General features: G+C 33.1%; 1 protein-coding gene across 1 annotated transcript in view; it reads right to left on the reverse strand.

Annotated features, from left to right (window-relative positions):
• SH3PX1 (sorting nexin 33-like protein SH3PX1) overlaps positions 1-14180 on the reverse strand; it is a 38475-nt gene that overhangs the window by 10633 nt on the left and 13662 nt on the right. The window contains exons 2-7 of the mRNA XM_067282879.1: positions 13629-13715; positions 13474-13548; positions 13165-13341; positions 5108-5226; positions 1906-1996; positions 82-207 (exon numbers count right to left, since the gene is read on the reverse strand). Coding sequence (XP_067138980.1) covers positions 82-207; positions 1906-1996; positions 5108-5226; positions 13165-13341; positions 13474-13548; positions 13629-13715 — 675 coding nt within the window. The remainder of the gene's footprint in view (positions 1-81; positions 208-1905; positions 1997-5107; positions 5227-13164; positions 13342-13473; positions 13549-13628; positions 13716-14180) is intronic.

Genomic DNA, 14180 nt, shown 5'->3' on the forward strand with positions numbered 1-14180 from the left:
TATAGTTGTTGAAAACTATTTTACATTAAAAATTCAAAAATTTATAAGTTTATAATATAGAAAAAAAACTAATTTACATACCGATGGAGTAAGCTTATATATAATGAAACTTTTCAACCCTTTTAATTTACTTTCTTTTTTAGGTGAAGCAACAGAGCATGTATAAGGAGTAGGATTAGGAGACCATATTATTTCACTTCCTGTGTCCTTTAAGAAATAATTAAAATTTTTTCAAGTTTTCTATGATGAAAATATCTTACATACAATATGATTTTTAACATAAGTATTAAAGATCAGATAGCATGATGAATATGAAAGAAAATAAAATCTTTTGAAGTCATTAAGTACAATTTGCAAGAATAAAATCATTAATATTTCATTGTTTATATAGTAATTCATTGAAGGAAGAATATACTATAATAAAAACTGATATTTTAAAGTAGAATATTTGAAAACGACTGTACAAGCATACTAATTATATTAAAAGTAACAAGATCTAGAAAAAGTTTCAAAATTGTTCTGAAAATACTTTTATGAGATAGCAAGTCAAAAATACAGAACACTTGTTTTCTATTATTATTTTTATTTTTCTATTAAATGTGGTTGTTTGGAATATGGATGTCAGTTCCTCATAAGGCAAGTCCATGTTTGTGCACAATTGTTGCTTGTATTGTCTCTTTGTAAGCAGTGCAGTATGTCTAAATTTGTACAACTGTCAGCAAAATTGACAGATAAAAAATGATGCAGCTGGAACAGTGAGCAAACAACATTCCTGGAGGATGGACTATCAATACAGAAAGATATCATTGGTTGTCAATCAAAACAACAAAACTGTATTTTCTAAAATTTTACAGAAAAGCTAAAAAAATACACAGTTTTGAAGAAGCAAATTTTGAGTTCCCTGTTTCCTGAAATGAAAGAAGTTGAAGGATTGCGGGTTCCAATTAGCAGCACAAGTAGAAACTTCAGCAATGAAAGATTTTAAGGACATCACAAAAAATAGCTTCCATGACTTCTCTGATTACTAGTATGGACACTGGCAGAACTGTGTGTGGCTGCAGAAAAAGCTTCCAGATAGAAAGTGTGACCAAAAAAAAATTGTAATAATAAAATCTGTACCAAAAGTTCATTAAATTACAGCAGAGAAAATTTTTGATATATTAACATAATATCAGTTATAACAAAAAAACTTAAGAATGAATACAAAGAACACAGCTTTTTGTTAAGATGACAACATTTTATTATTATAAAGCATATTTTTGATAAAAATAAAAAACAATATTTCTGACTACAAGTATAGTCAGAAATATTGTTTTTTTAACACAGGCTTTTCTTGAAAGAAATGTGTGATAACACAACAGTTTGCTAGAAGCAAGATGTGCCATAACACATTTTGTTGGACAAAAATCGTTATATATATATATATATATCAATACTTACAATAAGTCTGCTTATGACAAGTTACAAAATTTATTCAAATTAGATGCAAATACAAAAAATAACTGTTCTTTAATACAATAATGATTTTTCTTGAGTTTATTTTTCATTATTTTTGCTAGTATTGTCCCCAAGTTATCACAGATTTGCATATTAAGAGGTTAATAAAAATAATACTTCAAATGTTAAAAAATTGCTTTATTACAGTATTAATTTTCCTAGCAGTTCTGTGATAATTAGATATTATCTTAACAAAACTATCCAAATTCTGGATCAAAGGCTAACACAACAATTAATTTTTGTTTCCATTTCAATACCAATTATGCTAGAAATTGTACAAAATTATCAATAAATATCAGTACTTCTTTATATTGTTATGATTGTTCACACTTAAACATAAATTTATTATATATAGTATATATACTTATTCCAGAAACAAGTTTTAATTTAAAAAAAATTGATACATACCAAAATTTCTATCCATTTATCTGAAGGAACAACAGTTTTTGTTTGTCCGAGAATGTATAATTCCCCACCAGATTTAACAAATGTTGAAAACCTGAAAGCAAATTATGAGTATCAATAATTTGCTTAATGAATGTTTAATTTTTATGAATAAAAATTTTACATTTCTCAAAGAAGAATTGAAAATTTTGTAACTTTGTTAATTTCAATTAATTTCACTACTAAAACAAATTACATTAATTCTTTAAAATCTGAACAGTTTAGTTCAAAATTAGAACTTAAAACAATACAATGCATTTAAAACATGTTATTTTAACACTTTCTACATAGTTGCAATCCTGTCCTATTGTCAAGAATTATCTAATGTGTGTTTTTTACAATCACATGTATAGTTAGGTTCAAAGACTGAAATCGCTCATTGAGTGAAAAAAATGACCACAATGCATTGTGGTCATTTCAAAATGGCCACGAAGCAAAATTCGTGTCATGGCTTATGTGATATTTGACCACGACTCGTTCTGGTTAGGTTAGGTTAGGTTACTTGGTTACTTTCAACAACATGTAGTCATTTGTGAAAATCTGTTGTGGTGCTCGATATGTCAACTAATTTACTGAAAATAATTACTTTGTCAGGAACTTTTATTAATAAATCAGTCTTTTTTATGAGAATCAAGAATGTTGCAGAGTTATTTATTTTTACAAGAACTATTACCATGACATTTCAAGTTGCATTTTATGTTCTTTAAGCGACATTTGCATTTTTTATCAATACAGTATCTTTTACAGTGACACATTATAAACCCTTGCTTACTTCCAGATGTTAACATGGATGCTGAGTGAAGTGTGAAGTTGAGGATATGTCCTGCATGTTAATAAAGTTACTCTCAGAAATTGTAAATTCATTACGAGCATAAATTCGATCAAGAAGACCCTTTTTTCTTAACTGATAGAGATCTGATGGATTAATGCTCATAACAACAGCTTAAACATTTCTGAGAGCTGTACGTCCCCAATCAACATCAGGCACCCTTACTAAAACATTTGAACCAATTTCAACCTGTCCGAGTAACCTAGAAATAATTTAAGTGCTACTACAAAATATTGTGGCATTTGATAATGAAACAGAACAATCAAAATTGACTGCATATATAATTTTTTATATTCCAACAAAATTAGAATGTATAAGATATGAACATAAAATTTAACATTATATAAACAAAATACTTTAAAACAAAAAATAGAATCTTTACATAATTTTATTTAATGTTGTTGTTATCAAAACAAACTATTTAAAATTAGAATTTTTTCAAATTCTACACTAATATTACAAAAACATAACATAGTACAGAAAGCAACAAGATGTATTAAATACACAGTATAATTAAGAACTAATGTTTCCAAATTTTTTAAATACAGTCAAGTCTGCATAAGTTGACACCCAGATAACTCGACACCATCAGTTGAGTAGTCAGTTTTCTGTGATCCCGACCGACTTACATAGGCATTAATATTAAAAAACTCCGGTTTACTCGACACCATTTAACTCATCACCACTGGATAAGTCAACATACTTTTGCTGTCCCACACTCCGATAAGTCGTCACCCCTCCTGAAAAAATGAATTCACTCCGCACATGTGATGCAAACTCGATTTTTTATGCAGTTTTTTTATGGGTTATCAGATAAATAATATTTACTGTAATAATATATTATTATTATTATATATATATATATATATACATATTAATCAAAATGCCTTAACATTTTATGTATAAAATAATAACAGATAAACAAAAAGAAAATATACAATCTACATCAACGTCACACCAAAATCCAATTTTGCATTTTCTCATGCCAGAGGCATTAAGAATCCTTAGACGTTACTTGCCAACAATTGACAATTGAGAAGATCATGTTTTAAAGTAGTTCGTGATCGTTGAAAAACAAAGTCGAGACAGTTAAGTGCTCAAAACAAACAACACTATACGAATTTTTCAGTTTTTCGTCTACAGAGTAATCGTAAATGGAGGACACAATGTATTGTAAGCCTATACTACTGTATAACGCACTACTGTATTTTATTAATTGTAGTTTTGTGGTTTTTTTCCAACTTTGCTTTAGTCGTCACATTAGATAACTCGACACATTTCCACTTCCCTTTGGGGTTTGACTTATGAGGAGTCGACTGTATGTATTTATGATACAATACAAAGCACAGTGAATAGTACTGTGGAAAAATAGATAGATAGGAATATTATGTGCCTATTTTCCCATAACATTTTTTCTTTTAAACAAATGCATTTATTGATTCTTTGTTTTTTTTTTAGTTTATGTATTTTGTATACTATTACCATTTGGAATAGTCACATCTATGATATATGTGATCTTATTTTGTCAATAAATGTAATATCTGGAAATGTACAGATGGATTGTTGAGGATGCAAATATAATGATGTTATTATGGTGTGTATTTTTAGTATGGTACTCTGAATATGTAATAGTTGTCATTTGTAGAAGCTTTTATTATGTAATATTTATTGTGTGATTATTTCTAAGAAGAATAAAATTCAAATTAAATTATCAAATTATTTGCTGTTTATATCATCTATTGTTAAATAATTAATCTTAGTAATTTTTTCAATCTTAAAATCAGTATTTTTCAAAAACATGGGAGATAAATTTAGAGATAGTCTGCAACAAATCATGCAATAATTTTTCAGATATAATGGTTGTGTATTATTTTCCAGTTATAAAATTTTATAATGATTTGTCAAAGATAACTGATGATTTTTTTTAACCTTTCTTAAACTATAAGCTAAATTTGTAGTTATGAAAATTTTGAAAAAATGTATTGATTCGATAGAGTGAAATGATTCATGTTTATCATATTAATTTAAAACTGTTACTTATTTTTAATTATTAAAAACAACAACAAAACTAACAATTCTATATTTGGATAGAGAATTAAAACATTGATGCATCAAGAACACTTAAGAAGATAAATTGAATATATATACAAATGAATGTAGGGAGAAAAAATTAAAGTCATATCGTTAGGATAATTAAAAAAAACTAACAAATGAATATTACAAAAACAAGAAATCAAAAAATTATCTTGTTGGTTTTTGTAAATTATCAATGATCAAACATTAAACAATATTTTGCTGTTTTATTTTATGCAATAACTCAAAATAACTAAATCATACCTGTTTAAACGTTTCCTAACAGTCCCTTTACCACTTGGATCAACCATTTTATTAGATGTATCAACATCCCTATTAGGAACAGCAAATCCAGAAATTGGTGGTTGATTCTGAGGTGCATCCTAAAAATTTTAGATCTTTTTTAATATGTAAAAGTTTAATTAGCTTACTATTAAAAAACATCTAAGGATTATAATGTAAGAGTACAATATATATTATTATTCTATACTAATTTAGTTATTTAGCATATCTTAGTTGAATACATATGATATACTAGGTATCTAAAAAATAAGTAAATTAGCTTTTACTTAATAAAGAGAGTAAACATGTATTTTGTTCTATGAACAAATTATTTGCTCTCATGTTTGTTGTAATTGCTTCCCATATCTCTTTCTGCTACATAAATGGAAAGAGCTGGATACAATCAGAAGAGCTGTTTTATTAATGTCAGAAATATAGTACTGTTCAGAGGATTTCTTTTCTTGTGTGAATGCTTTCCATCAGTGGCTCTTCCACTGCCATTGTGCTAACAAATTCATTATGGCAGAAGCATGGAGACATTGAACATCGTCATACAAAACAATGGGCGCACAAATTCAGAAATTTTGAAATTTTTTTCACAGTATCATATTTTGTGCACATCATATGTCACTTTCAGCATCAATTTGACATTCCCAGATTCTTTGTGCAAATTCTTTGTGCAAATTTTTTGGCCAGAGAGAGAATAATCATTCATGATTATTTGAGGTCTGATCTATACAATCTTGCCCATGTTTCATTTAAAGCAATGATCTTGTCAAAAAATGAACCTCATGTTTGATGTAATATTCCAAATGGTCAATGGCAAGAGCAGAGCAGTACCATCTGTGAATACAAGTAAGGTGCACCCATCAAGATACAATTTTGTGGTAACTATGCATGTCTTTCAATACATTCAAAACAGTTTTGTGCCATATTTCTCTCTGAAGCTAACTGCCTTGCTGTTGCTATACCTCCATCAGTGATTGAATCAACTCCACATGAAAACTTTCCAAGCTGAGCCAACTCAAGTGTGTGTGACTGGACAATCAAAGCAGTTAAAGCATTAGCCTACTGCTCTAAGAGATTTGAAATTGAATCTAGGCAGTCAAAAAACAGCAGGAATTTTTCATAGGCAGTTAGTCCCAGATATGTCAGGTCTCATATCTCACAATCCAGCTACTCCATTGTCGGTCTGGCCAAACCCATGTGCTATCTCAATTCTGATCCATAAACATTGTTTAAACTTGAAAAACACTTCTTTACAGTAGTCCTGTTTGACAGTAACGCTGTAATGGTTTGTAATCTTCTTCCCTATACCTAGCATTTGGGCCACAATACCATATACAGTAGAGAGTCGTTTATCTGAAAGCCAATCAACCAAAACGTCGGTTAACCAAAAGCTTTCCAGTCAGACTGTGTCGTGCCGAATTGAACGTTTTTCGATACTACATTAACTTCTAAAGTATAATTTTTTGTTTTTATATTTTTCAATATATTTATTTTGTTTGTACAAAATAAAGAAATAATTTTAACGATACAATAGCCATGATTATTGTAAAGGTCGCCTTTGGCGGCCTGTGTCAAAGAAACCGCCCGACTGAGGTAATTGCTCCCACCTGGGGTCGGGGCCATAAACGGCCGGAAGAATCAAAGGTGTAGCGTCTCCACTTAAGGGACAATGTGTTGGCCACGTGCCGGCCAGCTTGAGAAAACTAGAATAAATAAAGCACGGACGCAAATGTGAGCTACGTCGGCGGGGATAGGGCGGACGTCTTGGAAGGCTCTAAGAAGGGGAAGGAAGTGATTGGTCGCAGGAGGCAGTGCCAGAATCCCTTAAATTGGAAGGGTGGCAAAAAAGCGAGGAGAAAGGGCGAGGGACCTGGTACGTGGCGGTCTCTAACAACAGGCAGACCTTTGAGGCGGATAGAGAGAGTGTTCTCCTCTTGGAAAGTCCTCTGGAAAAAGGTTGTTGTAGAGACGGACGGCCACGAGGTTAAGCCATCTCCGGAAGAGTGACTCGTGTTCCCCGGCCAGCTAAGTCGACGTGCGGCACCACAGCTTCGATACAGTAGAGTACGTAATGTTATTGCATAATGTATACCTTTGTAGATATTTGTAAATAAACTGTATATAACTAATTATCGAGTGTGGAGGTGTGACTTTCAACGGACCATCAAACGGACAATCTCGAGGCGTAAAGAACGACTCGGGACGGAACATTTGTAAAGATCACGTGACGAGTAAGAAGGATCTTCACTGGCGCAGTCTTCGACAGGATATTCTTGCAAATCTTCAGGAGATTCTCGCAAGACGACAGGAAAGTACTGAGCCCACATTCGAGATTTGGATACTTACGGAAGGAAGAGTAGCCGGAAATCAAGGCGGAACAGAACTCAACATTGGTAAGTTGTTCTTGATTATTTGTATTCAGAATGCCGGGACGCGGAAGGACTCAAGGGTCAAAAAGGGGTATGCCATGTTCTGAGGATCAGGGAGGTCGGGCTGATCTTAGTCAATCCCAGGAAATGGATACGGAGCCAGAAAGGGAAATTTTGGATTCCGAGGTCGAGGTTATGGACAACCGGAATGAAATAGAGGGGCATGAGTCTGACGAGTTAGAGAAATTACGCTTACAGATTAGACTAGCCGAGATAGAAACTAAAAACAAAGAAATAGAAACTAGAAAGACATAGAAAAAGGAAATGGAAACGCAAATTAGACTAGCCGAAATAGAGTTAGAGAGAGATCGTCTACGAAGTGATTCTAGGACTAGTAATAACTCTGAGCTGGGAGGTAACTTGGATAGCCTAGCTAGAAAAATCAGATGGGCTTTACCTAAAATGCCAGACAAGGAGGCGGAAGTACCGTCGTGGTTTCGGGCCGTAGAGGTAGTGTTACAAACGTACGATGTGCCGGAAGAACTTCAGGGGCAGCTAGTTTTAACGGTGCTATCGGAGAAATGTAAAACGGCGTTAAATAGGCTTACGGCAGACGAGATCAGGGATTACCAAACCTTAAAACAATTCCTACTAGACGAGCTGAGACTGTCTGCCGCTGAGTACCTCAAAGAGTTCACTTCCGCTGAAAAGGGAAGCAAAGAAACGTGGCCCCAATTTGCAGCTAGAATGGAGGATCTATATCGGTATTATCTAAATAGTAGAGGCGTAGATTCTTTTGAGCAGCTAACAAAATTAGTGGTCTCGGATCACCTTAAGACTAAGTTAGATGCCGACACTAAGCGTTATGTTTTGTTGCAAGAAGGTAAAGGCTGGTTCCCACCGGAAGAGTTAGCCAGATACGCAGATAAGCATGCGGAGGCTGTGGAAAAGGGTGACGTTAGACTTATACCTGAACGCGAAAGGGATAGAACAGTCACTAGAACTGGAGGCATGAGCGCGAACAATGGAGGATCAAGAATGAGATGCTATGTCTGTGACCAAATGGGTCATCTCAGAAGGGATTGTCCTCGGAGAAATATTAAAGAGGAAGGACCAAAGCCTAAAGCAACGCGAGCGGTTAAAATAGACGAAACAGTAGAATCGGACGAGCAGCTAGTAGCTAGGGTAAAGGTGAACAGGGAAACGATCAGCGGAAACGTACCCGTTAGTAGAAACGAAAATCTCCTGCTCACTTGTAAAGGTAATAAATTTTCTGCAATAGTGGACACGGGGGTAGATATGACGGTAATTAGGAAATCTGTAGTGCCTGTTTACGTGTCGCGGGCAGCGAGAAAGGTTAAGTTGATCAGCGCATTTGGGCAGCAGGTATCAGCAGTGTTAGCGACAATACCTGTAAGACTAGAAGGGAGGTCGAATAAAAAGAAAAATGATTACGCTCCAGCCTTGATAACTTGCGCATTAACTGACGAACTTAGCTGCGGTACAGATGCATTACTTTCGGCAGCCGATTATTGCGTTTTGAGGAGAGTCGAACGGACGAAAACGAATAGGCGACGGAAACCAGTCGCGAGGGTTACGGTTGCGAAAGAAAGCGGGGAAAATAGGACGAGCCCCACGACAAATAAAAAGAGCGATGCTAGAAAATATTGTAAGGCGGGTCATAGTCGGCAGGCAAGCGTTCCCCTTCGGCTAGTTGACCGCACGCCTCTTAAGGAACAATCGGTCCCTAGGGCATTGGTAGCGCGGGATAATAAGGCAAAAATCGCGCACAGAAGAGGGAAAAATCGTAATGAGATCGACGTACTATCCAGACGGGAAATCAGGAGCAATCCGGAACCCCCAGATCGTACAGACAAGGCAGTTTAATTTCGGTATTAAGTCCTTCGGATAGATGTAATCAGTATCTACCAGGCGATTCTGAATGCAATGTGACGGGACAATTTGCCGAAGATGTTATTGACTGTGTAAAATATCTTTTTCTGTAAAATATTAAATACTGTATATTGTTAGTATAGTTTATTATTTGTAGTAACTTGATCCTTGTAATAAGAAAGGAGGAAGTGTAGTGTAACAAAATAATTTGTACGGTAAAGATTGCTGTGTGTCGCGGTAGTATTGTTTATGTCAAACAGGCTTTTGTTGAAGCGCAGTTTGAACCTTGTCGGTGGGAGGTGTAAAGGTCGCCTTTGGCGGCCTGTGTCAAAGAAACCGCCCGACTGAGGTAATTGCTCCCACCTGGGGTCGGGGCCATAAACGGCCGGAAGGATCAAAGGTGTAGCGTCTCCACTTAAGGGACAATGTGTTGGCCACGTGCCGGCCAGCTTGAGAAAACTAGAATAAATAAAGCACGGACGCAAATGTGAGCTACGTCGGCGGGGGATAGGGCGGACGTCTTGGAAGGCTCTAAGAAGGGGAAGGAAGTGATTGGTCGCAGGAGGCAGTGCCAGAATCCCTTAAATTGGAAGGGTGGCAAAAAAGCGAGGAGAAAGGGCGAGGGACCTGGTACGTGGCGGTCTCTAACAACAGGCAGACCTTTGAGGCGGATAGAGAGAGTGTTCTCCTCTTGGAAAGTCCTCTGGAAAAAGGTTGTTGTAGAGACGGACGGCCACGAGGTTAAGCCATCTCCGGAAGAGTGACTCGTGTTCCCCGGCCAGCTAAGTCGACGTGCGGCACCACAGCTTCGATACAGTAGAGTACGTAATGTTATTGCATAATGTATACCTTTGTAGATATTTGTAAATAAACTGTATATAACTAATTATCGAGTGTGGAGGTGTGACTTTCAACGGACCATCAAACGGACAATCTCGAGGCGTAAAGAACGACTCGGGACGGAACATTTGTAAAGATCACTTTGTTTGTACAAAATAAAGAAATAATTTTAACGATACAATAGCCATGATTATTATTTTTAAAAATTTACATTAGGCTTAACATCGATGAAAATTTAACAAGAAGCAACAGGCAACAGAAAAAAAATTTCAACATGAGATAGGCTAATATATTTGTTCGTACATAATCGTAATGCGAAAAATAAGTTATCCGAACAACCCCAGTTCCCAATTGATTCAAATAAACGATGCTCTACTGTACTTACATATACTTATGACTTCCAGTCCATATACTTATGACTGCTAAAACAGCAATACCCTTGTGTTCATAGACAATGTGAGAATAGTGTTGCAACTATTTTATATTCAATCCTTGTATTATAACAAAATTAGAATTAAAAACTTAGTAGACTTTTATATTACATTTAAACCATTAAATTCTTGAAATAAATTTAATTGTTCTACATTTTACACTATATTTTCAAGACATCCTTATAATGTGACAATTTTTTAATCTATTTTTAAACAGTTTTCTTTATGAAATTTTAGTGGAGACTTTTCAAAATAAAAATTATCTGAATAAATTTTACTGAGAAGTCTAGATCAATTATTTAATTTTTATGATTTTATTTCATTTTATGAAAGTAATGTTGAAGAAACACAAACTATGAAATGAGCATTTATTTACCAGTAATAAATTCTGTTTCTGTATTTCATACTCAATAAATTTTTATTACTACTGTTCTTTCAAAAGAAAGCCTTATTATGTAACTTCTTATAACTCATTTATTTCACTTTAAAAGTTAATTTTAATTCCATTTTTTATTATGGTTATTTTTTACTTAAAGTAATGGATATATTTTAATTGCAATAAAATTTATCATTGAGGTTTATCATGTGAGAATTTTAAAAATCTGATGAATTATTCAATGGAAACAAATTAAATGAAGATATTACATACAATCAATAAAAGTTCAACCAATATAATTTTAGAGAAAGAAAATTCATTTGATTTCATTAGATTAGTCCCTATATATGTTTACAAGATATAAAAAGATTTTATCATTTCATTTCCAGATTTTTATTAAAATCAAATTAATGTACTTTAAGAATGATAGGCAATATGAATTAAATATCTACGAACTTCATATTTTCTGATATTTAATTCCAATAAATTTTCCATAATTCCAATAAAATTATGTTAACATTTTAAGTGAATTTTATCACTTAAAAAGTTAACATAATTTAAAATAAATAATTTTACATAATAATTTAATTTTTATATCATTATAAAACCATAGTCAAGTAACAATCTGATAAATTTTGACATTTTGACTGTTAAATTTTTAGTACTGTATTAGTATAGTAGCCAAGTTAATTTAATATGGGATTATAATACACCATTAATTATATCTTACTATATAAATTCATAAATATGAAAAATAAAGAATATGAAATTAATAATAAATAATCTATTATCACAAAATTAAAGAACTGTTTATAGATTATATTAGATTGAGTCACAAATAAGTTCAGTTTACAGGTAAATGACTGTCAAATACTTGTGAGATGATGTGTTTATTCAACTAAGTTTTATTAGTGGCTATTAGCAAATAATCTCTAAATGTAAATTTTAACACGAAAGTATCAATAAATGTAATAAAATTTTATTTCTGAATTCATTTAAAATGAAACATTTGAAAGTGCACACATGCCATATCCTGTTGTGGGAGTTTAAACTCAGTAATAACACTACAGAAATGGCAAAAAAGATTTGCAATGTCTATGGGCAGTGGAGTAATTTCAGACAGAGCAGTTCAAAAGTGGTTCACAAAATTCCATTCTGGTGATTTGTCCTTAAAAGATAAAGAAAGACCAGGCCACTTTTCAGGTTTTGATGATGATATTTTAAAGGTCTTGAGTGAGCAGAACACATGGCAAACAATGAGGGAGTTAGAAGAGAAGCTGCACACATCAAAATCAACCATCAATTCTCACCTTCAAAAACTAGGAAAAGCGAGCAAACTGGGAGTTTGGGTTCTGCATAACCTCAGTAAATGGAATAAGGCTGACAGAAGGTCGATAGCTGTTACCTTCTTTTCTTGGCATAAAAAGGTACCTTTTTGGCTAAAATTGTTACGGGTGATAAAAAGTGGATCACATTTGAAAATGTCATTCAAAAAAGACAATGGGTTGACATAGATAATTAGCCTGAAGTGAACCCCACCCCAGTGTGCACAAAAGACAAATTTTGTGTGTATGGTGGAATCGTCAAGGAATTATCCATTTTAAGTTGTTGCCATGCAACAAAACTTACTATAAATGTATACATTCAACAGTTAGAACAGCTTTGGCTAAAACTTCAAGAAAAGCATCCTGCACTTGTCAACAGGAAAAAAAAAATCACCTTATTGCATGACAATGCAAGGCTACATATAACAAAGATTACACAAGAAAAAATTTTGAAGTTTGGCTCATCTGTTTTGCCTCATACACCATTCACCAGATCTGGCACCAACAGAATTTTCAGGCACTGTGAAATGCTTTACAAGGGCAACACTTCCAAAATAATGACCAGGTTCAGGAGTTCGTCCAGGAGTTTTTTGTTTCAAAACTACCAGAATTTTATGCAAGGGGGATTGACAGGTTGCCCAAAAAATGTCAAGAAGTCATCAATAATGACTGTAAATATGTATTAGATTATTGTTGTACATTTTATTGGCAAATAAATTTCAGTTTAGAAAACCAAACTTATTTATGACTCAACCCAACAGATTTTTGGAAAAAGTCATATTTATGATAAAATTACCTGTCCACCATAATTTGATTCATCATCATCCCAGTCATCATCCCAATCATCAACAGGTTCATAAGATTGTTGATTGGCATCTGTTTGAAAAGACTGTTGTGTGTTTTGTTGATTGTCTTGAATGTAACTTGGAGGTAACGGAGGTGGAGGCACTGATGGAGGAGGATTAGAAATTACCTGAATAAAAAATAAGATCACATTTTCATTAGAGGAAAAAATTAACACCTTTATATATAATAAATTCAAATACACAAAGTTAATTTATTAAAACTATTGAATTTCTGTTTATTAGATTATAATATCACTTACTTCTACATAACCTGCAGGAAACAGTCCACATTCCCCTTTACTATTTGTTCCTTCCCACCATCCTTCACCTACATCCTGTAAGAAAGAAATTATAATTGCAATAATAATGTTAAAATGCAATATTACTTTAAAATAAAACAGAAATGAATATTTACATTTCTAGTCACTGTTAAAATTTCATTGGCCCAAACACTTAATTCACCTGTTCCAGGCTGTGCATCAAAGTCGTAGAGTACTCTCACCTGAAGAAAAAATAAAATAAACAAACATTTTTATTTACCTTTTAGAATCTGTATCAATTTAAATTATTTATATCATTTTTATACTTGCTTCATTAATATTGAAATTTAGCAAAAAGGTGTGGTAACTCAAGACTAAGTCTTTTACTGGATTATGCAACTGCAGGAATAACAAAATACCTAATCTTTGACAGCTGCTCTACATTTTCGTATATTATTAACATATTTTCAACATTGTGTACTACACGTAGTGCAGTTTCATCTTTCATGTTAGCACCACATTAGTTTCATTATTTTATAGTATTAATACATCAATATTGTAAAATACAAAGCTACTTAATTGGACAATATTTTTTTCTTTGGAGTTTTTTAATGATATGTGGCCATCTATCTTTGTACCATTTTGAGTCAAACATTTCTTATATCATTTAAATTATCAAAATAGGTTAAGAACATTGAATGCATTTA

The sequence above is a fragment of the Centruroides vittatus genome, unplaced genomic scaffold, assembly GCF_030686945.1.
Source record: "Centruroides vittatus isolate TY-2023 unplaced genomic scaffold, ASM3068694v2 contig_971, whole genome shotgun sequence".
Taxonomy (NCBI): Eukaryota; Metazoa; Arthropoda; class Arachnida; order Scorpiones; family Buthidae; genus Centruroides; species Centruroides vittatus.